The sequence below is a fragment of the Carcharodon carcharias genome (assembly GCF_017639515.1).
Source record: "Carcharodon carcharias isolate sCarCar2 chromosome 24 unlocalized genomic scaffold, sCarCar2.pri SUPER_24_unloc_1, whole genome shotgun sequence".
Classification (NCBI taxonomy): Eukaryota; Metazoa; Chordata; class Chondrichthyes; order Lamniformes; family Lamnidae; genus Carcharodon; species Carcharodon carcharias.
The window spans coordinates 1,373,678-1,399,202 of record NW_024470584.1 but is presented as its reverse complement, the minus strand read 5'-3'; the positions used below and the strand labels follow the sequence as shown (position 1 = coordinate 1,399,202).

The 25,525-nt window shown below is 51.3% G+C and overlaps 1 protein-coding gene across 2 annotated transcripts in view; it reads left to right on the top strand.

Annotated features, from left to right (window-relative positions):
- Nucleotides 1–23,887, top strand: part of LOC121273484 (oocyte zinc finger protein XlCOF19-like) — a 97,324-nt gene extending 73,437 nt beyond the window's left edge. For both annotated transcript variants that reach the window (XM_041180652.1, XM_041180653.1), the window contains exon 3: nucleotides 23,013–23,887. In XM_041180652.1, the coding sequence (XP_041036586.1) occupies nucleotides 23,060–23,869 (810 nt within the window). In that variant the 5' untranslated portion in view covers nucleotides 23,013–23,059 and the 3' untranslated portion in view covers nucleotides 23,870–23,887. The remainder of the gene's footprint in view (nucleotides 1–23,012) is intronic.
- The last annotated feature ends 1,638 nt before the right edge of the window (nucleotides 23,888–25,525 follow it).

The following is a 25,525-nucleotide window of genomic DNA, read 5'->3' as shown; positions in this document are numbered from 1 at the left end:
CCACTGCCCCAAATCTCCTCACAACCATGTATCAATCCCCAAACTAATCCCACTGTCTCACTCTCTCCCCATAGCCCTGTATCAATCCCACACTAATCCCACTGTCCCACTCTCTCCCCATATCCCTGTATCAATCCCAAACTAATCCCACTGCCCCACTCTCTCCCCATAGCCCTGTATCAAACCCAAACTAATCCCACTGTCCCATTCTTTCCCCATAGCCCTGTATCAATCCCAAACTAATCCCACTGTCCCACTCTCTCCCCATAGCCCTGTATCAATCCCAAACTAAACCCACTGCCCCACTCTCTCCCCACAGCTCTGTATAACTCCCTAACTAATCCCACTGTCTCACACTCTCCCCATAGCCCTGTATCAATCCCAATCTCATCCCACTTTCCCACTCCCTCCCCATAGTCCTCCATCAATCCCAAACTAATCCCACTGTCCCACACTCCCCCCATAGACCTTTATCAATCCCAAAATAATCTCACTGCCCCACTCTCTCCCCATAGCCCTGTATCAATCCCAGACTAATCCCACTGTCCCACTCTCTCCCCATAGCCCTGTATCAATCCCAAACTAATCCTGCTGTCTCACTCTTTCCCCTAGCCCTGTATCAATCCCAAACTAATCCCACTGTCGCACTCTCTCCCCATAGCCCTGTAGCAATCCCAAACTAATCCCACTGTCCCACTCTCTCCACATAGACCTGTATCAATCCCCAAACTAATACCACTGCCCCACTCTCTCCCCATAGCCCTGTATCAATCCCAAACTAATCCCACTGTCCCACTCTATCCTCATAACCCTGTATCAATCCCAAACTAATCCCACTGTCCCACACTCTCCCCATAGCCCTGTTTCAATCCATAAACTAATCCCACTGTCCCACTCTCTCCCCATAGCCCTGTATCAATCCCCAAACTAATCCCACTGCCCCACTCTCTCCTCATAACCCTGTATCAATCCCCAAACTAATCCCACTGTTCCATCTCTCCCCATAACCCTGTATCAATCCCAAACTAATCCCACTGCCCCACTCTCTCCCCATAGCCCTGTATCAATCCCCAAACTAATTCCACTGCCCCAAATCTCCTCACAACCATGTATCAATCCCCAAACTAATCCCACTGTCTCACTCTCTCCCCATAGCCCTGTATCAATCCCACACTAATCCCACTGTCCCACTCTCTCCCCATATCCCTGTATCAATCCCAAACTAATCCCACTGCCCCACTCTCTCCCCATAGCCCTGTATCAATCCCAAACTAATCCCACTTTCCCACTCTCTCCCCATAGCCCTGTAACAATCCCAAACTAATCCCACTGTCCCACTCTCTCCCCATAGCCCTGTAACAATCCCCAAACTAATCCCACTGTCCAACTCTCTCCCCATATTCCTGAATCAATCTCAAACTAATCCCACTGTCCCAAAATCTCCCCATAGCCCTTTATCAATCCTAAACTAATCCCACTGTCCCACTCTCTCCCCGTAGCCCTGTATCAATCCCCAAACTAATCCCACTGTCCCACTCTCTCCCCATAGCCCTGTATCAATCCCAAACTAATCCCACTGTCCCACTCTCCCCCCATAGGCCTGTATCAATCCCAAACTAATCCCACTGCCCCACTCTCTCCCCATAGCCCTGTATCAATCCCCAAACTAATCCCACTCTCCAACTCTCACCCCATAGACCTGTATCAATCCCAAACTAATCCCACTGCCCCACTCTCTCCCCAAAGCCCTGTATCGATCCCCAAACTTATCCCGTTGCCCCACTCTCTCCCCATAGCCCTGTATCAATCCCCAAACTAAACTCATTGCCCTACTTTCTCCCCATAGCCCTGTATCAAACCCAAACTAATCCCACTGCCCCACTCTCTACCCATAGCCCTGTATAACTCCCTAACTAATCCCACTCTCCCACTCTCTCCCCATAGCCCTGTATCAATCCCCAAACTAATCCCACTGCCCCACTCTCTCCCCATAGCCCTGTATCAATCCCCAAACTAATACCACTGTCCCACTCTCTGCCCATAGCCCTGTATCAATCCCAAACTAATCCCACTGTCCCACTCTCTCCCCATTGCCCTGTATCAATCACCAATCTAATCCCACTGTCCCACACTCCACCCATAGCCCTGTATCAAACCCAAAATAATCTCATTGTCCCACTCTCTCCCCATAGCCCTGTATCAATCCCCAATCTAATACCAGAGTCCGACTCTCTCCCCATAGCCCTGTATCAATCCCCAAAATAATTCCACTGCCCCAACTCTCCTCACAACCATGTATCAATCCCAAACGAATCCCACTGCCCCACTCTCTCCCCATAGCCCATAATCAATCCCCAAAATAATCCCACTGTCCCACTCTCTCCCCATAGCCCTGTATCAATCCCCAAAAAAAATGCCACTGCATACTTTATCCCCATAGCCCCGTATCAATTCCCAAACTAATCCCACTGTCCCACTCTCTCCCCATAGTCCTGTATCAATCTCTAACTAATCCCACTGTCCCCCTATCTCGCGATAGCCCTGTATCAATCCCCAAACTAATCCCACTCTCCAACTCTCACCCCATAGACCTGTATCAATGCCAAACTAATCCCACTGCCACACTCTCTCCCCATAGCCCTTTATCAATCCCCAAACTAAACTCATTGCCCTACTTTCTCCCCATAGCCCTGTATCAAACCCAAACTAATCCCACTGCCCCACTCTCTCCCCATAGCCTTGTATCAAACCCAAACTAATCCCACTGCCCCACTCTCTCCCCATAGCCCTGTATCAAACCCAAACTAATCCCACTGCCCCACTCTCTCCCCATAGCCTTGTATCAATCCCCAAAATAATCCCACTGCCCCACTCTCTCCCCACAGACCTGAATACATCCCCAAACTAATCCCACTGCCCCATTCTCTCCCCATAGCCCTGCATCAATCCCAAACTAATCCCACTGCCCCATTCTCTCCCCATAGCCCTGTATCAATCCCAAACTAAACCCAGACTCCCACAGTCTCCCCATAACCCTGTATCAATCTCAAACTCCTCCCACTGCCCCCGTCTCCCCACAGACCTGTATCAATCCCAACCTAAATCCTCTTCCCCATCTCTCCTCATAACCTTGTATCAATCCCAAACTAATCCCTGCCCCACTTTCTCTCTATAACCCTGTCACAATCCCAAACTAGTCCCACTCTCTCCCCATAGCCCTGTATCAATCCCAAACTAATACCACTCTCTCCCCATAGCCCTGTATCAATCCCAAACTAGTCCCACTCTCTCCCCATAGCCCTGTATCAATCCCAAACTAATACCACTCTCTCCCCATAGCCCTGTTTCAATCCCCAAACTAATCCCACTTTCCCACTCTCTCCCCATATTCCTGAATCAATCTCAAACTAATCCCACTGTCCCGCTCTCTCCCTATATCCCTGTATCAATCCTAAACTAATACCACTGCCCCACTCTCTCCCCATAACCCTGTATCAATCCCAAACTAATCCCACTGTCCCATTCTCTCCCCATAACCCTGTATCAATCCCCAAACTAATCCCACTGTCCCACTCTCTCCACATAACCCTGTATCAATCCCCAAACTAATCCCACTGTCCTACTCTCTCCACATAACCCTGTATCAATCCCAAACTAATCCCACTGCCCCGCTCTCTCCCCATAGCCCTGTATCAATCCCCAAACTAATCCCACTGCCCCAACTCTCCTCACAACCATGTATCAATCCACAAACTAATCCCACTGTCTCACTCTCTTCCCATAGCCCTGTATCAATCCCAAACTAATCCTGCTGTCTCACTCTCTCCCCATAAACCTGTATCAATCTAAACTAATCCCATTGTCCCCATTCTTTACCCATAGCACTCTATCAATCCCAAACTAATCCCACTGTCCCACTCCCTGCCTATAGCCCTGTATAACTCCCAAACAAATCCCACTGTCCCACACTCTCCCCATAGGCCTGTATCAATCCCAAACTAATCCCAATGCCCCACTCTCTACCCATAGCCCTGTATAACTCCCTAACTAATCCCACTCTCCCACTCTCTCTCCATAGCCCTGTATCAATCCCCAAACTAATACCACTGTCCCACTCTCTCCCCATGGCCCTGTTTCAATCCCCAAACTAATACCACTGTCCCACTCTCTCCCCATAGCCCTGTATCAATCCCAAACTAATCCCACTGTCCCACTCTCTCCCCATTGCCCTGTATCAATCACCAATCTAATCCCACTGTCCCACACTCCACCCATAGCCCTGTATCAAACCCAAAATAATCTCAATGTCCCACTCTCTCCCCATAGCCCTGTATCAATCCCCAATCTAATACCAGAGTCCGACTCTCTCCCCATAGCCGTGTATCAATCCCCAAACTAATTCCACTGCCCCACTCTCTCCCCATAGCCCTGTATCAATCACCAAACTAATTCCACTGCCCCAACTCTCCTCACAACCATGTATCAATCCCAAACGAATCCCACTGCCCCACTCTCTCCCCATAGCCCATAATCAATCCCCAAACTAATCCCACTGTCCCACTCTCTCCCCATAGCCCTGTATCAATCCCCAAACTAATCCCACTCTCCCATTCTCTCCCCATAGCCCAGTATCAATTTCAAAATAATCCACATTTCCACTCTCTCCCCATAGCCATGTATCAATCCCCAAACTAATCCCACTGTCCCACTCTCTCCCCATAGCCCTGTATCAATCCCCAAACTAATTCCACTGCCCCAAATCTCCTCACAACCATGTATCAATCCCCAAACTAATCCCACTGTCCCACTCTCTCCCCATAGCCCTGTATCAAACCCAAACTAATCACACTTTCCCACTCTCTCCCCATAGCCCTGTAACAATCCCCAAACTAATCCCACTGTCCAACTCTCTCCCCATATTCCTGAATCAATCTCAAACTAATCCCACTGTCCCAAAATCTCCCCATAGCCCTGTATCAATCCTAAACTAATCCCACTGTCCCACTCTCTCCCCATAGCCCTGTCTCAATCCCCAAACTAATCCCACTGTCCCACTCTCTCCCCATAGCCCTGTATCAATCCCAAACGAATCCCACTGCCCCACTCTCTCCCCATAGCCCTGTATCAATCCCAAACTAATCCCACTGTCCCACTCTCTCTCCATAGCCCTGTATCAATCCCCAAAATAATGCCACTGCCTACTTTATCCCCATAGCCCTGTATCAATTCCCAAACTAATCCCACTGTCCCACTCTCTCCCCATAGTCCTGTATCAATCCCCAAACTAATCCCACTCTCCCAGTCTCACCCCATAGACCTGTATCAATGCCAAACAAATCCCACTGCCCCTCTCTCTCCCCAAAGCCCTGTATCGATCCCCAAACTTATCCCGTTGCCCCACTCTCTCCCCATAGCCCTGTATCAATCCCAAACTAATCCCACTGTCCCACTCTCTCCCCATAGCCCTGTATCAATCCCCAAAATAATGCCACTGCCTACTTTATCCCCATAGCCCTGTATCAATTCCCAAACTAATCCCACTGTCCCACTCTCTCCCCATAGTCCTATATCAATCCCCAAACTAATCCCACTCTCCCAGTCTCACCCCATAGACCTGTATCAATGCCAAACAAATCCCACTGCCCCACTCTCTCCCCAAAGCCCTGTATCGATCCCCAAACTTATCCCGTTGCCCCACTCTCTCCCCATAGCCCTGTATCAATCCCCAAACTAAACTCATTGCCCTACTTTCTCCCCATAGCCCTGTATCAAACCCAAAATAATCCCACTGCCCCACTCTCTCCCCATAGCCTTGTATCAATCCCCAAAATAATCCCACTGCCCTTTCTCCCGATAGCCCTGAATAAATCCCCAAACTAGTCCCACTGCCCCACTCTCTCCCCATAGCCCTGTATCAATCCCCAAACTAATCCCACTGCCCCGCTCTCTCCCCATAGCCCTGTACAAATCCCCAACTAATCCCACAGTCCCACTCTCTCCCCATAGCCCTGCATCAATCCCCAAACTAATACCACTGTCCCACTCTCTCCCCATAGACCTGTATCAATCCCAAACTAATCCCACTGCCCCGCTCTCTCCCCATGGCCCTGTATCAATCCCCAAAATATTCCCACTGCCCCACTCTCTCCCCATAGCCCTGTAACAATCCCCAAACTAATCCCACTGTCCAACTCTCTCCCCATATTCCTGAATCAATCTCAAACTAATCCCACTGTCCCAAAATCTCCCCATAGCCCTGTATCAATCCTAAACTAATCCCACTGTCCCACTCTCTCCCCATAGCCCTGTCTCAATCCCCAAACTAATCCCACTGTCCCACTCTCTCCCCATAGCCCTGTATCAATCCCAAACGAATCCCACTGCCCCACTCTCTCCCCATAGCCCTGTATCAATCCCAAACTAATCCCACTGTCCCACTCTCTCCCCATAGCCCTGTATCAATCCCCAAAATAATGCCACTGCCTACTTTATCCCCATAGCCCTGTATCAATTCCCAAACTAATCCCACTGTCCCACTCTCTCCCCATAGTCCTGTATCAATCCCCAAACTAATCCCACTCTCCCAGTCTCACCCCATAGACCTGTATCAATGCCAAACAAATCCCACTGCCCCTCTCTCTCCCCAAAGCCCTGTATCGATCCCCAAACTTATCCCGTTGCCCCACTCTCTCCCCATAGCCCTGTATCAATCCCAAACTAATCCCACTGTCCCACTCTCTCCCCATAGCCCTGTATCAATCCCCAAAATAATGCCACTGCCTACTTTATCCCCATAGCCCTGTATCAATTCCCAAACTAATCCCACTGTCCCACTCTCTCCCCATAGTCCTGTATCAATCCCCAAACTAATCCCACTCTCCCAGTCTCACCCCATAGACCTGTATCAATGCCAAACAAATCCCACTGCCCCACTCTCTCCCCAAAGCCCTGTATCGATCCCCAAACTTATCCCGTTGCCCCACTCTCTCCCCATAGCCCTGTATCAATCCCCAAACTAAACTCATTGCCCTACTTTCTCCCCATAGCCCTGTATCAAACCCAAAATAATCCCACTGCCCTTTCTCCCGATAGCCCTGAATAAATCCCCAAACTAGTCCCACTGCCCCACTCTCTCCCCATAGCCCTGTATCAATCCCCAAACTAATCCCACTGCCCCGCTCTCTCCCCATAGCCCTGTACAAATCCCCAACTAATCCCACAGTCCCACTCTCTCCCCATAGCCCTGCATCAATCCCCAAACTAATACCACTGTCCCACTCTCTCCCCATAGACCTGTATCAATCCCAAACTAATCCCACTGCCCCGCTCTCTCCCCATGGCCCTGTATCAATCCCCAAAATATTCCCACTGCCCCACTCTCTCCCCATAGCCCAGTATCAATCCCAAACTAATCCCACTGTCCCACTCTCTCCCCATAGCCCTGTATCAATCCCCAAACTAATCCCACTTTCCTACTCTCTCCCCATAGCCCTGTATCAATCCCCAAAATATTCCCACTGCCCCACTCTCTCCCCATAGCCCAGTATCAATCCCAAACTAATCCCACTGTCCCACTCTCTCCCCATAATCATATATCAATACCCAAATTAATCTCACTTTCCCACTCTCTCCCCTTTGTCCTACATAACTCCCAAACTAATCCCACTGTCCCACTCCCTGCCTATAGCCCTTTTTTACTCCCAAACTAATCCCACTGTCTCAATCTCTCCCCATAGCCCTGTATCAATCCCAATCTCATCCCACTGTCCCACTCTCTCCCCATAGCCCTCCATCAATCCCAAACCAATCCCACTGTCCCACACTCCCCCCATAGCCCTTTATCAATCCCAAAATAATCTCACTGTCCCACTCTCCCCCCATAGCCCTATATCAATCCCTAACTAATCCCTCTGCCCCACTGTCTCCCATAGCCCTGTATCGATCCCAAACAAATACCACTGTCCCAATCTCTCCCCATAGACCTGTATGAATTCCCAAACCAATCCCACTGTCCCACGCTCTGCCCATAGCCCTGTATAAATCCCAATCTAAACCCACTGTCTCCCCATAGACCTGTATCAAGCCCAAAATAATTACACAACCCCAACTCTCCTCATGAACTTGTATCAATCCGAAACTAATCTCACTGTCCCACTCTCTCCCCATAGCCCTGTATCAATCCCAAATTAATCCCACTGCCTCACTCTCTCCCCATAGCCCTGTATCAATCCCAAACTAATCCCACTGTCCCACTCTCTCCCCATGGCCCTGTATCAATCCCAAATTAATCCCACTGTCCCATTCTCTCCCCATAGCCATGTATCAACCCCCAAACTAATCCCACTGTCCCACTCTCTCCCCATAGCCCTGTATCAATCCCAAACTAAACCCACTGCCCCACTTTCTCCCCACAGCTCTGTATAACTCCCTCACTAATCCCACTGTCTCACACTCTCCCCATAGCCCTGTATCAATCCCAAACTAATCCCACTGTTCCACTCTCTCCCCATAGCCCTGTATCAATCCCAAACTAATCCCACTGTCCCACTCTCTCCCCATAGCCCTGTATCAATCCCAAACTAATCCCACTGTCCCACTCTATCCCCATAGCCCTGTATCAATCCCAAACTAATCCCACTGTCCCACTCTATCCCCATGGCCCTGTATCAATCCCAAACTAATCCCACTGTCCCACTCTATCCCCATAGCCCTGTATCAATCCCAAACTAATCCCACTGTCCCATTCTTTCCCCATAGCCCTGTATCAATCCCAAACTAATCCCACTGTCCCACTCTCTCCCCATAGCCCTGTATCAATCCCAAACTAAACCCACTGCCCCACTCTCTCCCCACAGCTCTGTATAACTCCCTAACTAATCCCACTGTCTCACACTCTCCCCATAGCCCTGTATCAATCCCAATCTCATCCCACTTTCCCACTCCCTCCCCATAGTCCTCCATCAATCCCAAACTAATCCCACTGTCCCACACTCCCCCCATAGACCTTTATCAATCCCAAAATAATCTCACTGCCCCACTCTCTCCCCATAGCCCTGTATCAATCCCAGACTAATCCCACTGTCCCACTCTCTCCCCATAGCCCTGTATCAATCCCAAACTAATCCTGCTGTCTCACTCTTTCCCCTAGCCCTGTATCAATCCCAAACTAATCCCACTGTCGCACTCTCTCCCCATAGCCCTGTAGCAATCCCAAACTAATCCCACTGTCCCACTCTCTCCACATAGACCTGTATCAATCCCCAAACTAATACCACTGCCCCACTCTCTCCCCATAGCCCTGTATCAATCCCAAACTAATCCCACTGTCCCACTCTCTCCTCATAACCCTGTATCAATCCCAAACTAATCCCACTGTCCCACACTCTCCCCATAGCCCTGTTTCAATCCATAAACTAATCCCACTGTCCCACTCTCTCCCCATAGCCCTGTATCAATCCCCAAACTAATCCCACTGCCCCACTCTCTCCTCATAACCCTGTATCAATCCCCAAACTAATCCCACTGTTCCATCTCTCCCCATAACCCTGTATCAATCCCAAACTAATCCCACTGCCCCACTCTCTCCCCATAGCCCTGTATCAATCCCCAAACTAATTCCACTGCCCCAAATCTCCTCACAACCATGTATCAATCCCCAAACTAATCCCACTGTCTCACTCTCTCCCCATAGCCCTGTATCAATCCCACACTAATCCCACTGTCCCACTCTCTCCCCATATCCCTGTATCAATCCCAAACTAATCCCACTGCCCCACTCTCTCCCCATAGCCCTGTATCAAACCCAAACTAATCCCACTTTCCCACTCTCTCCCCATAGCCCTGTAACAATCCCAAACTAATCCCACTGTCCCACTCTCTCCCCATAGCCCTGTAACAATCCCCAAACTAATCCCACTGTCCAACTCTCTCCCCATATTCCTGAATCAATCTCAAACTAATCCCACTGTCCCAAAATCTCCCCATAGCCCTTTATCAATCCTAAACTAATCCCACTGTCCCACTCTCTCCCCGTAGCCCTGTATCAATCCCCAAACTAATCCCACTGTCCCACTCTCTCCCCATAGCCCTGTATCAATCCCAAACTAATCCCACTGGCCCACTCTCCCCCCATAGTCCTGTATCAATCCCAAACTAATCCCACTGCCCCACTCTCTCCCCATAGCCCTGTATCAATCCCCAAACTAATCCCACTCTCCAACTCTCACCCCATAGACCTGTATCAATCCCAAACTAATCCCACTGCCCCACTCTCTCCCCAAAGCCCTGTATCGATCCCCAAACTTATCCCGTTGCCCCACTCTCTCCCCATAGCCCTGTATCAATCCCCAAACTAAACTCATTGCCCTACTTTCTCCCCATAGCCCTGTATCAAACCCAAACTAATCCCACTGCCCCACTCTCTACCCATAGCCCTGTATAACTCCCTAACTAATCCCACTCTCCCACTCTCTCTCCATAGCCCTGTATCAATCCCCAAACTAATCCCACTGCCCCACTCTCTCCCCATAGCCCTGTATCAATCCCCAAACTAATACCACTGTCCCACTCTCTGCCCATAGCCCTGTATCAATCCCAAACTAATCCCACTGTCCCACTCTCTCCCCATTGCCCTGTATCAATCCCCAATCTAATACCAGAGTCCGACTCTCTCCCCATAGCCCTGTATCAATCCCCAAAATAATTCCACTGCCCCAACTCTCCTCACAACCATGTATCAATCCCAAACGAATCCCACTGCCCCACTCTCTCCCCATAGCCCATAATCAATCCCCAAAATAATCCCACTGTCCCACTCTCTCCCCATAGCCCTGTATCAATCCCCAAAAAAAATGCCACTGCATACTTTATCCCCATAGCCCCGTATCAATTCCCAAACTAATCCCACTGTCCCACTCTCTCCCCATAGTCCTGTATCAATCTCTAACTAATCCCACTGTCCCCCTATCTCGCGATAGCCCTGTATCAATCCCCAAACTAATCCCACTCTCCAACTCTCACCCCATAGACCTGTATCAATGCCAAACTAATCCCACTGCCACACTCTCTCCCCATAGCCCTTTATCAATCCCCAAACTAAACTCATTGCCCTACTTTCTCCCCATAGCCCTGTATCAAACCCAAACTAATCCCACTGCCCCACTCTCTCCCCATAGCCTTGTATCAAACCCAAACTAATCCCACTGCCCCACTCTCTCCCCATAGCCCTGTATCAAACCCAAACTAATCCCACTGCCCCACTCTCTCCCCATAGCCTTGTATCAATCCCCAAAATAATCCCACTGCCCCACTCTCTCCCCACAGACCTGAATACATCCCCAAACTAATCCCACTGCCCCATTCTCTCCCCATAGCCCTGCATCAATCCCAAACTAATCCCACTGCCCCATTCTCTCCCCATAGCCCTGTATCAATCCCAAACTAAACCCAGACTCCCACAGTCTCCCCATAACACTGTATCAATCTCAAACTCCTCCCACTGCCCCCGTCTCCCCACAGACCTGTATCAATCCCAACCTAAATCCTCTTCCCCATCTCTCCTCATAACCTTGTATCAATCCCAAACTAATCCCTGCCCCACTTTCTCTCTATAACCCTGTCACAATCCCAAACTAGTCCCACTCTCTCCCCATAGCCCTGTATCAATCCCAAACTAATACCACTCTCTCCCCATAGCCCTGTATCAATCCCAAACTAGTCCCACTCTCTCCCCATAGCCCTGTATCAATCCCAAACTAATACCACTCTCTCCCCATAGCCCTGTTTCAATCCCCAAACTAATCCCACTTTCCCACTCTCTCCCCATATTCCTGAATCAATCTCAAACTAATCCCACTGTCCCGCTCTCTCCCTATATCCCTGTATCAATCCTAAACTAATACCACTGCCCCACTCTCTCCCCATAACCCTGTATCAATCCCAAACTAATCCCACTGTCCCATTCTCTCCCCATAACCCTGTATCAATCCCCAAACTAATCCCACTGTCCCACTCTCTCCACATAACCCTGTATCAATCCCCAAACTAATCCCACTGTCCTACTCTCTCCACATAACCCTGTATCAATCCCAAACTAATCCCACTGCCCCGCTCTCTCCCCATAGCCCTGTATCAATCCCCAAACTAATCCCACTGCCCCAACTCTCCTCACAACCATGTATCAATCCACAAACTAATCCCACTGTCTCACTCTCTTCCCATAGCCCTGTATCAATCCCAAACTAATCCTGCTGTCTCACTCTCTCCCCATAAACCTGTATCAATCTAAACTAATCCCATTGTCCCCATTCTTTACCCATAGCACTCTATCAATCCCAAACTAATCCCACTGTCCCACTCCCTGCCTATAGCCCTGTATAACTCCCAAACAAATCCCACTGTCCCACACTCTCCCCATAGGCCTGTATCAATCCCAAACTAATCCCAATGCCCCACTCTCTACCCATAGCCCTGTATAACTCCCTAACTAATCCCACTCTCCCACTCTCTCTCCATAGCCCTGTATCAATCCCCAAACTAATACCACTGTCCCACTCTCTCCCCATGGCCCTGTTTCAATCCCCAAACTAATACCACTGTCCCACTCTCTCCCCATAGCCCTGTATCAATCCCAAACTAATCCCACTGTCCCACTCTCTCCCCATTGCCCTGTATCAATCACCAATCTAATCCCACTGTCCCACACTCCACCCATAGCCCTGTATCAAACCCAAAATAATCTCAATGTCCCACTCTCTCCCCATAGCCCTGTATCAATCCCCAATCTAATACCAGAGTCCGACTCTCTCCCCATAGCCGTGTATCAATCCCCAAACTAATTCCACTGCCCCACTCTCTCCCCATAGCCCTGTATCAATCACCAAACTAATTCCACTGCCCCAACTCTCCTCACAACCATGTATCAATCCCAAATGAATCCCACTGCCCCACTCTCTCCCCATAGCCCTGTATCAATCCCCAAACTAATCCCACTCTCCCATTCTCTCCCCATAGCCCAGTATCAATTTCAAAATAATCCACATTTCCACTCTCTCCCCATAGCCATGTATCAATCCCCAAACTAATCCCACTGTCCCACTCTCTCCCCATTGCCCTGTATCAATCCCCAAACTAATCTCACTGTCCCACTCTCTCCCCATATTCCTGAATCAATCTCAAACTAATCCCACTGTCCCAAAATCCCCCCATAGCCCTGTTTCAATACCAAACTAATCCCACTGTCCCACTCTCTCCCCATAACCCTGTATCAATCCTAAACTAATCCCACTGTCCCACTCTCTCCCCATTGCCCTGTATCAATCTCTAACTTCTCCCACTGCCCCCTGTCTCCCCACTGACCTGTATCAATCCCCAACTAATTCCGCTGCCCCAACTCTCCTCATATCCTTGTATCAATGCCAAACTAATCCGACTGCCCCACTTTCTCCCCATAGCCCTGTATCAATCCCCAAACTAATCCCACTGCCCCACTCTCTCCCCATAGCCCTGTATCAATCCCAAACTAATCCCACTGCCCCACTTTCTCCCCATAGCCCTGTATCAATCCCCAAACTAATCCCACTGTCCCATTCTGTCCTCATAACACTATCAATGCCAAACTATTCCCACTGCCCCACACTCTCCCCATAGCCCTGTAGCAATCCCAAACTCCTCCCACTGCCCCCTGTCTCCCCACAGCCCTGTATCAATCCCCAAAACAATCCCACTGCCCCACTCTCTCCCCATAGCCCTGTATCAATCCCAAACTAATCCCACTTTCCCACTCTCTCCCCATAGCCCTGTATCAATCCCCAATCTAATCCCACAGTCCCTCTCTCTCCCCATTGCCCTGTATCAATACCTAACTAAACCCACTGTCCCACTCTCTCCCGATAGCACTTTCTCAATCTCAAACTAATCTCACTGTCCCACTCTCTCCCCATAGTCCTGTATCAATCCCCAATCTAATCCCAGAGTCCCACTCTCGCCCCATAGCCCTGAATCAAACCCCAATCTAATCCCCGAGTCCCAAGCTCCCCCCATAGCCCTGTGTCAATCTCTAACTAAACCCACAGTCGCACTATCTCCCCATAGACCTGTATGAGTCCGCAACTATTCCCATTGCCTCACTCTCTCCCATAGCTCTGTATCAAACCCAAACTAATCCCACTGTCCCACCACCTCCCCATAGCCCTGTATCAATCCCCAAAATAATCCCACTGCTATACTTTCTCCCCATAGCCCTGTATCTATCCCAAACTTCTCCCACTGCCCCCTGTCTCCCCACAGACCTGTATCAATCCCAAACTATTCCACTGCCACAACTCTCCTCATAACCTTGTATCAATCCCAACCTTATCCCCCTGCCCCGCTCACTCCCCATAGCCCTGTATCAATGCCAAACTCATCCCACTGTCCCCCTTTCTCCCCATAGTCCTGTATCAATCCCAAACTAATCCCACTGCCTCACTCTCTCCCCATAGACCTGTATCAATCCCAAATTAATTCCATTATCCCACTGTCTCCCCATAGCCCTATATCAATCCCCAAAATGATCCACTGCCCTACATTCTCCCCATAGCCCTGTACCAATCCCCAAACTAATCCCACTAACCCGCTCTCTCCCCATAGCCCCGTATCATTCCCTAATATAATCCCACTATCCCACTCTCTCCCCATAGCCCTGTATCAATCCCAAACTAATCCCACTGTTCCACTCTCTCCCCAAAACCAGTATCAATTTCAATCTAATCCCATTGTCCCACTCTCTCCCATAGCACTGTGTCAAACTCAAACTAATCCCAGAATACCATTCTTTTCGCATAGACCTCTATCAATCCCAAAACTAATCCCACTATCCCATTCTCTCTCCCAAAAGTGCCTCATCAATCCCAAACTAAACCTACTGTCCCCCTGTATCCCCATAGCCCTGCATCAATCCCAAACTAATCCCCACTGTCCCACTCTCTCCTCATAGCCCTGTATCAATCCCAAAATAAACCCACTGCCCCACTTTCTCCCCATAGCCCTGTATCAGTCCCAAATTTATCCCACTGTTCCACTGTCTCCCAATAGGCCTGTATCAATCCCAAAACTTATCCCACTGTCCGACTCTCTCCCTATAGATCTGTATCAATCCCCAAACTAATCCCACTGTCCCACTCTCTCCACATAGACCTGTGTCAATCTCTAACTAAACACACTGTCGCACTCTCTCCCCATGTCCCTGTGTCAATCCCAAACTAATCCCTCTGCCCCACTCTCTCCCCATTGCACTTTATCAATCTCAAACTTATCACACTGTCCCACTCTCTCCCCATAGCTCTGTATCCATCTCAAACAAACCCATCTGTCCCTATCTCCCATTGACATGTATCAATCTCTAACTAATCCAACTGATCCATTCTCTGCCAGAGTCCTGTATCTATCCGACCGAAACTAATTCCACTGTCCTACTCTCTCCCCTAACCCTGTGTTAATGCCAGACTAATCCCACTGTCCCACTCTCTCTCCATAGTCCTATTAATCTTTAACTAATCCCACTGCCCCACTCTCTCCCCATAGCCCTGTATCAGTCCGCAACTATTCCCACTGTCGCACACTCTCCCCATAGTCCTGTATCAATCCCGAAATTAATCCCACTGTCCCACTCTCTCCTCACAGCCCTGTATCAATCCCCAAACTAATCCCACTGTCCCACTGTCTCCCAATAGCCCCTGTATCAATCCCAAACTAATCCCACTGTCCCACTCTCTCCCCATTGCCCTGTAACAATTCCCAACTAATCCCACTGCCCCACTCTCTCCCCATAGCCCTGTATGAATCCCAAACTTCTCCCACTGCCCCCTGTCTCCCCACAGACCTGTATCAGTCCCAAACTAATTCCACTGCCCCAACTCTCTCCCCATAGCCCTGTATCAATCCCCAAACTAATCCCACTGTCCCACTATCTCCCCATAGTCCTGGAACAATCTCTAACTAATCCTACTGTTCCACTATCTCCCCAGAGCCCTGTACCAATCTCCATACTAATCCCATTACCCTACTTTCTCCCCATAGCACTGTATCAATTCCCAAACTAATACCCACTGCCCCACTCTCTCCCCATAGCACTTTATCAATCTCAAACTAATCCCACTGTCCCACTCTCTCCCCATAGTCCTGTATCTATCCGAAACTAATACCACCGTCGTACTCTCCCCCATAGCCCTGTGTCAATCATAGACTAATCCCACTGCCCCAATCTCTCCCATAGCCCTGTATTAATCCCAAACTAATCCCACTGTCCCACTCTCTCCACATAGCCCTGCATCAACCTCTAACTAAACCCACTGTCGTACTATCTCCCCATTGCCCTGTATTATTCCGCAACAAATCCCACTGCCCCACTCTCCCCCCACAGCCCTGTATCAATCCCCAAACTAATCCCACTGTCCCGCTCTCTCCCCATGGCCCCGTATCAATCCCCAAACTAATCCCACTGCCCCACTCTCTCCCCATAGCCCTGTATCAATCCCCAAACTAATCCCACTGTCCCACTATCTCCCCATAGTCCTGGAACAATCTCTAACTAATCCTACTGTTCCACTATCTCCCCAGAGCCCTGTACCAATCTCCATACTAATCCCATTACCCTACTTTCTCCCCATAGCACTGTATCAATTCCCAAACTAATACCCACTGCCCCACTCTCTCCCCATAGCACTTTATCAATCTCAAACTAATCCCACTGTCCCACTCTCTCCCCATAGTCCTGTATCTATCCGAAACTAATACCACCGTCGTACTCTCCCCCATAGCCCTGTGTCAATCATAGACTAATCCCACTGCCCCAATCTCTCCCATAGCCCTGTATTAATCCCAAACTAATCCCACTGTCCCACTCTCTCCACATAGCCCTGCATCAACCTCTAACTAAACCCACTGTCGTACTATCTCCCCATTGCCCTGTATTATTCCGCAACAAATCCCACTGCCCCACTCTCCCCCCACAGCCCTGTATCAATCCCCAAACTAATCCCACTGTCCCGCTCTCTCCCCATTGCCCCGTATCAATCCCCAAACTAATCCCACTGCCCCACTCTCTCCCCATAGCCCTGTATCAATCCCCAAACTAATCCTACTGTCCCACTATCTCCCCATAGCCCTGTATCAATCCCCAAACTAATCACACTGTCCCACTCTCTACCCATAGTCCTGGAACAATCTCTAACTAATCCCACTCTCCCACTAGCTCCCCATAGCCCTGTACCAATCTCCAAACTAATCCCACTGCCCCACTCTCTCCCCATAGCCCTGTATCAATCCCAAACTAATCCCACTGCTCCCCTCTCTCCCCATAGCCCTGTATCAATCCCAAACTAATCCCACTGTCCCACTCTCTCCCCATAGCCCTGTATCAATCCCAAACTAATCACACTGTCCCACTCTCTACCCATAGCCCTGTATCAATCCCCAAACTAATCCAACTGTCCCACTTTCTCCCCATAGCCCTGTATTAATCCCAAACTAATACCACTGTCCCACTCTCTCCACATAGCCCTGTATCAATCTCTAACTAAACCCACTGTCGTACTATCTCCCCATTGCCCTGTATCATTCCGCAACAAATCCCACTGCCCCACTCTCCCCCCACAACCCTGTATCAATCCCCAAACTAATCCCACTGCCACACGTTCTACCAATAACGCTGTATCAATCCCAAAGCCATTCCACTGCCACACTCTCTCCCCATAGCCCTGTATCAATCCCAATCTAATCCCACTGCCACACGTTCTACCAATAACGCTGTATCAATCCCAAAGCCATTCCACTGCCCCGCTCTCTCCCCATAGTCCAGTATCAGTCCCAAACTAATCCCACTGCCCCACTCTCTCCCCGTAGCCCTGTATCAGTCCCAAACTAATCCCACTGCCCCGCTCTTTCCCCATAGCCCTGTATCAATCCCAAACTAATCCCACTGCCCCGCTCTCTCTCCATAGCCCTGTATCAATCCCAGACTAATCCCACTGTCCCACTATCTCCCCATAGCCCTGTATCAATCTCAAACTAATCCCACTGACCCACTTTCTCCACATAGCCCTGTATTTATCCCAAAGTAATCCCACTGTCCCACTCTCTCGCGTTTGCCCTGTATTAATCCCAAACTAATCCTTCTGCCCCGCTCTCTCCTCATAGCCCTGTATCAATCTCAAACTAATCCCACTGCCCCGCTCTCTCTCCATAGCCCTGTATCAATCCCCAAACTAATCCCTCTGTCCCACTCTCTCCCCATAGCCCTGTATCAATCCCAATCTAATCCCACTGCCACATTTTCTACCAATAACGCTGTATCAATCCCAAACTTATTCCACTGCCCCACTCTCTCCCCATAGCCCTGTATCAATCTCAAACTAATCACACTGACCCACTTTCTCCACATAGCCCTGTATTTATCCCAAAGTAATCCCACTGTCCCACTCTCTCCCCATAGCCCTGTATCTATCCCAAAGTAATCCCACTGCCCCACTCTCTCCCCATAGCCCTGTATCTATCCCAAAGTAATCCCACTACCCCGCTCTCTCCCGATAGCCCTGTATCAATCCCCAAACTAATCCCGCTGTCCCACTCTCTCCCCATTGAGCTGTATCAATGCCAAACTAATCCCAGAATACCAATCTCTTCCCATTACCCCGTATTAATCCAAACTATACCCAATGACTAGCTCTCTCCGAAAAGCCCTGCACCAATCTCAATCTAATCCCACGGCCCCACTCTCTCCCATAGCTCTGTATCAATCCCAAACTAATCCCACTGTCCCACTCTCTCCCCCTAGCCCTGTATCAATCCCAAACTAATCCCACTGTCCCACTCTCTCCCCCTAGCCCTGTATCAATCCCAATCTAATTCCAATGCCCCACTCTCTGCCTGCACACCTGTTTCAATCCCAAATTATTCCCAATTCCCTGCTCCGTCCCATAGCCCTGTTTGAATCCCAAACTAATCCCACTGCCCCACTCCCTCCCCATAGTCCTGTATCAATCCGAAACTAATTGCACTGCTCCCTTCCCGTCCCATAACCCTGAAACAATCCTAAACTAATCCCACTGCCACTCTCTCTCCCACTGCCCTGTGTCAAACCCCAAACTAATCCCACTGCCCCGCTCTCCCTTTCTCTGTTTCCTCCTCCAGCCCCAAAACCCTCCATTTCTTTGTAACCTCCTCCAGCCCCTACAACCCTCCCTAACGCTGTAACTTCCTCCACACCCTAAAACCCTCCATGTCTCTGTAACCTTACTCAGCCCTTGCAACCCTCCCTATCTCTTTAACCTCCTCCAGTCCCTACACCCCTCCCCATCTCTGTAACCTCCTCCAGCCCCTACAACCCTCCCTATCTCTGTAACCTCCTCCAGTCCCTACAACCCTCCCTATCTCTGTAACCTCCTCCATCCCCTACAACCCTCCTTATCTCTGTAACCCCTCCAGCCCCTACAACCTTCCCTATCTCTGTAACCTCCTGCAGTCCCTACAACCCTCCCCATCTCTGTAACCTCCTCCAGTCCCTACGACCCTCCGAGATCTCTGCGCTCCACCAATTCCAGCCTCTTGAGCATCACTGATTCCCATTGCTCCACCATTGGCAGCCGTGCTTTCAGCTGCCTGGGTCCCTAAACTCTGGAATTCCCTCCCTAAACCTCTCCGCTTGTGTGTCTCTCTCTCTCTCTCCCTCACTGTAAGATGCTCCTTAAACCCACCCCCTTTGCTGACCTTTCCCTGATATCTCCTTCTGTGGGTCAGTGTCGAATTGTGCCTGATTATCCTCCTGCGAAGCACCTCCTGTTATTTTATCAATGTTAAGTTCTGATATCAATGTGCATTACCATAAGCTAATTTAATCGTTATACAGCTCACACTAATGTGTCGGGATCAATCAGAGATTTGTTGAAAGTAGGCACTGCATTCAAAATACTTTAACACAAAACTTTATTGTAAGTTATCATTTGGTGGCAAAGAACTTGAGTGCAGTTGAAAAAAGAGACATGTCGAATCTTTTCATCTGGCACTCATCAGGACAATTCGCCACAAAGGGGGAAACAACAATTTATACTGTATGTGAAGAGAGCGCTGATTGGTTGGCAAGTGGACTGTGATTGGTAGAGGCGTTGCCATGGAGCATGCACAATGCGTGGTGACTGACAGTTAACCACCAGGCATTGAAAGGCTTTATATTCATTGACTTTTTTTTAAGGGTTAGGTTTTGCTTTGGGCGTTCCCATTTTCCCACGGAGTTCCAAGTGTGGTCTAACCGAGGGATACGGAGACCAGAACTGTGCACAGTGCTCCAAGTGTGGTCTAACTGAGGGATACGGAGACCACAACTGTGCACAGTGCTCCAAGTGTGGTCTAACTGAGGGATACAGAGACCAGAACTGTGCACAGTGCTCCAAGTGTGGTCTAACCGAGGGATACGGAGACCAGAACTGTGCACAGTGATCCAAGTGTGGTCTAACCGAGGGATACGGAGACCAGAACTGTGCACAGTGATCCAAGTGTGGTCTAACCGAGGGATACGGAGACCAGAACTGTGCATAGTGCTCCCAGTGTAGTCTGACCGAGGGATACGGAGACCAGAACTGTGCACAGTGCTCCAAGTGTAGTCTGACCGAGGGATACGGAGACCAGAACTGTGCACAGTGCTCCAAGTGTGGTCTAACCGAGGGATACGGAGACCAGAACTGTGCACGGTGCTCCAAGTGTGGTCTAACTGAGGGATACGGAGACCAGAACTGTGCACAGTGCTCCAAGTGTGGTCTAACCGAGGGATACGGAGACCAGAACTGTGCACAGTGCTCCAAGTGTGGTCTAACCGAGGGATACGGAGACCAGAACTGTGCACAGTGCTCCAAGTGTGGTCTAACCGAGGGATACGGAGACCAGAACTGTGCACAGTGCTCCAAGTGTTGTCTTACCGAGGGATACAGAGACCAGAATTGTGCGCAGTGCTCCAAGTGTGCTCTAACCAAAAATATGAGTCTACTCTGTGGTACCTTCGGGGAAATTGTTCGAATAGCTAAATATATTGCCTCAACCTCGTTACCCTAATCTACCCTCTCAACTCTTTCAAAGCAGTCGCCAAAGTTAGTCAGGCAAGACTTTCCCATTTGTGAGCGGTGCTGGTCAGTTTCATTCTCGCTACATTGTGGTGAGGCCATGCCTGGCATGTGTAGTGCACAGCTGGGGACGAAGGTTCAAATCCCACCACAGGCAGATGGTGAAATTTGAGTTGAGTAAAAATCTGGAATTAACCGTTGCCAGTTGTAGTAAAACCCCACCTGGTTGACTTAAATCTGCCATCCTTATAACCATTAACAGGTCCAGGCAGCGGGCGCTCGAGGGGGTTGTCCCACTCGACTGTCTGCCCCTCTTCCATGGCTACGTTCGCACCAAGGTGTCCCTGGAGAGGGAGCACGCGGTGTGTGCCAGCAGCTTCGAGGCCTTCCGTGCCCGGCGGGCACCACAGGGGTTGGGAGAATGGGCAAAGAAGTGGCAGACGGAATACAACGTGGGGACGTGTGAGGTCGTGCACTTTGGTAGGAAGAATAGAGGCGTGGACTATTTTCTAAATGGGGAGAGAATTCAGAAATCTGGAGTGCAAAGGGACTTGGGAGTCCTAGTCCAGGATTCTCTTAAGGTTAACTTGCAGGTTGAGTCAGTAGTTAGGAAGGCAAATGCAATGTTGGCATTTATTTCGAGAGGACTATAATATAAAAGCAGGGATGTGCTGCTGAGGCTTTATAAGGCTCTGGTCAGACCACATTTAGAATATTGTGAGCAATTTTGGGCCCCGTATCTCAGGAAGTATGTTCTGGCCCTGGAGAGGGTCCAGAGGAGGTTCACGAGAACGATCCCAGGAATGAAAGGCTTAACATATGAGGAACGTTTGAGGACTCTGGGTCTATACTTGATGGAGTTTAGAAGGATGAGGGGGGATCTGATTGAAACTTACAGAATACTGAAAGGCCTTGATAGAGTGGACGTGGGGAAGATGTTTCCATTAGTAGGAGAGACTAGGACCCGAGGGCACAGCCTCAGAGTAAAGGGAAGACCTTTTAGAACAGAGATGAGGAGAAACTTCTTCAGCCAGAGACTGGTGAATCTATGGAAGTCATTGCCACAGAAGGCGGTGGAGGCCAGGTCATTGAGTGTATTTAAGACCGAGATAGATAGGTTTTTGATTGGTAAGGGGATCAAAGGTTACGGGGAGAAGGTGGGAGAATGGGGTAGAGAAACTTATCAGCCATGATTGAATGGCGGAGCAGACTCGATGGGCCGAATGGCCTAATTTCTGCTCCTATGTCTTATGGTCTTATGGTCTTTTGGATCTCCTTAACCACATTTTGGTTTGATGTTTGTAAGTTTTCTTTAAACTTTGTCTCTGGGTTTACAGCTATCCTAATTTAGGGGCTGTGTTTAGTTTGTCCCTGATTTTGTTAATTTAGTTTATTTGGTCGACTCCGTAAGAGTTAAACCTGCCCTCCTTACACAGTCATGGCCGTACATGTGACTCCAGACCCGTGTCAATGTGGTTGACTCTTAAAATGCTCTCTGAACAAGGGGCAGTTAGGGATGGGCAACAAATGCTGGCCCAGCCAGCGAGGCCCACATTCCCCTGGATGAATAACAATAAAAAAACAAGTGGGGTCGGCCATTTTTGACTGAGGTGAGGAGAAACGTCTTCCCTCAGGGGGTTGTAAACCTTTGGAATTCTTTCTACACCAGAGGGCTCTGTCCAGGAGAAAATTCGAGGTGGAAGTGGGTGGATTTCTGGGAATCGAGGGGTTGGGAGGAGCGGGCGGGAGAGGTGGCGATAGGTCAGCCACAGGCTCGCCAGGTGGTCGAGAGGGCTCGGGCAGCTGACCGGGCCCAGGGCTGCTCCTGACGCCGCACATCCTGTTGGGTGGGGTCGGTGCGGGGTGGGGGGGGGGGAGGGCGGTAGAAACCCGTGCTCAGCGCCGACTCTGCTTTTGTGCCCGCAGGCGGAAGGAGAGAGTCGACCCTGGGAGGTGTCGCGCGGCCCTCGAGGATGGAGCCAGAGCGGGAGCGGGCGAAGGAGGAGGAGGAGGACGAGGATGAGGAGGAGGAGGGGGTGCCGGAGCTGGGGACCGGCGGGGACGACGGCGAAGCTGGGGTGGGGGTGCCCTTCGGCTTGGCGGCGCCACCCTGTCATTGTGCCGTGTGCGAGAAGGGCTTCAGCTGCCGCTCCCACCTGGAGCGCCACCTGAGGGTGCACACCGGCGAGCGGCCCTTCGAGTGCGGCATCTGCGGCAATCGCTTCAACCGGGCCAGCAACCTGCGGCGGCACCAGCAGCACCGGGCGGCCGCCGGCGGCCAGGGTCCCCTGGAGTGCCCCGTGTGCCACCGCCTCTTCTGCGTGACGGGCGACCTGGTGAGGCACCGGCGGGCGCACGCGGGCGAGCGGCCGTTCGAGTGCGGGGTCTGCGGCAAGCGCTTCTGCCGGCTCGCGGTGCTGGAGATCCACCAGCGCTACCACACGGGCGAGCGGCCCTACCAGTGCCCGCTCTGCGCCAAGTGCTTCTACACGTCCAGCGAGCTGAACCGCCACTCGCGCACCCACACTGGCGAGCGGCCCTACCAGTGCCCGCTCTGCCCCAAGCGCTTCTACACCGCCAGCAAGCTGGCCGTCCACCGGCAGATCCATACCGGCGAGCGCCCCTTCCCCTGCCCGGACTGCCCCAAGCGCTTCTACACGGCCGGCAAGCTGCGGCGGCACCAGCGCACCCACGGCTCGGTCAGCCAGTTCATCTGCGGGGTCTGCGGCAAGACGTTCGCCCGCACCAGTCACCTCACCAACCACCAGCGCACCCATCGCTGAGCGGGGTGGTGGTGGGGGTAGGGGTGGGGGTGGTGGTGGGGGTTGGGGGGGGGGGGGTGGTTGGGGGGGGTGGGGGGGTGCAAGGGAACCCCTCTGCCAGGAGGGAAAGCAAAAGTCCGGGTCGCTCCCGCTCTCTCTCCCGCTCTCGCTCTCTCTCACTTTCTCCGCCCGCGATCCCATGCCAGGGTCCCCTGAGTGCCCACGCTCGCTGGCGCTGGGGGTGGGGGGGGCGGGGAGTGCAGAGCGAGAGGGAAGGCGGGAACTTCCAGGTAGCGGGTGCGCATGAGAGGGGGGGCAGGAAGACCAGACGTCGGCTTCCCTCTCCCTCTCCCTCTCTCTCTCTCACCCTTTCTCTCTCTCTCTCTCGCACTCTGTTGCCCTGCGTCTAGATTCCACCCACCCCACCCGCCCCCACCCCCACCACCACCACCCCTCCCCCACCCCCGCGCCACTGCGCCCCCCCCCCCCCCACCCCCACCCCCCACACCGTCGGTCTGCGCAGAACAGAATCTCAATAAACTATCAGGAAAGATATTGTAACTGGCTCCACACGCTCTCTGTCTACACCCACACCCCACCCATTCCAACCTCTCTCTGTCTCTCTCCCCCACCATTCCAGCCTCTCTCTGTCTCCCCACCCATTCCAGCCTCTCTCTGTCTCTCCCCCACCATTCCAGCCTCTCTCTGTCTCTCCCCCCCACATTCCAGCCTCTCTCTGTCTCCCCCCCCAATTCCAGCCTCTCTCTGTCTCTCCCCCCCATTCCAGCCTCTCTCTGTCTCTGCCCCACCATTCCAGCCTCTCTCTGTCTCTCCCCCCCACATTCCAGCCTCTCTCTGTCTCCCCCCCCAATTCCAGCCTCTCTCTGTCTCTCCCCCACCATTCCAGCCTCTCTCTGTCTCTCTCCCCCCCCATTCCAGCCTCTCTCTGTCTCTCTCCCCCCCCCCCATTCCAGCCTCTCTCTGTCTCTCCCCCATTCCAGCCTCTCTCTGTCTCTCCCCCCACCCCCATTCCAGCCTCTCTCTGTCTCTCCCCCCCCATTCCAGCCTCTCTCTGTCTCTCCCCCACCATTCCAGCCTCTCTCTGTCTCTCCCCCATTCCAGCCTCTCTCTGTCTCTCCCCCCTCATTCCAGCCTCTCTCTGTCTCTCCCCCATTCCAGCCTCTCTCTGTCTCTCCCCCATTCCAGCCTCTCTCTGTCTCTCCCCCACCATATTCCAGCCTCTCTCTGTCTCTCCCACCCACCAATTCCAGCCTCTCTCTGTCTCTCCCGCCCCCACATTCCAGCCTCTCTCTGTCTCCACCCCCCCATTCCAGCCTCTCTCTGTCTCTCCCACCCACCAATTCCAGCCTCTCTCTGTCTCTCCCGCCCCCACATTCCAGCCTCTCTCTGTCTCTCCCCCCCCCATTCCAGCCTCTCTCTGTCTCTCCCCCATTCCAGCCTCTCTCTGTCTCTCCCCCCACCCCCATTCCAGCCTCTCTCTGTCTCTCCCCCCCCATTCCAGCCTCTCTCTGTCTCTCCCCCACCATTCCAGCCTCTCTCTGTCTCTCCCCCATTCCAGCCTCTCTCTGTCTCTCCCCCCCCATTCCAGCCTCTCTCTGTCTCCCCCCCCATTCCAGCCTCTCTCTGTCTCTCCCCCCATTCCAGCCTCTCTCTGTC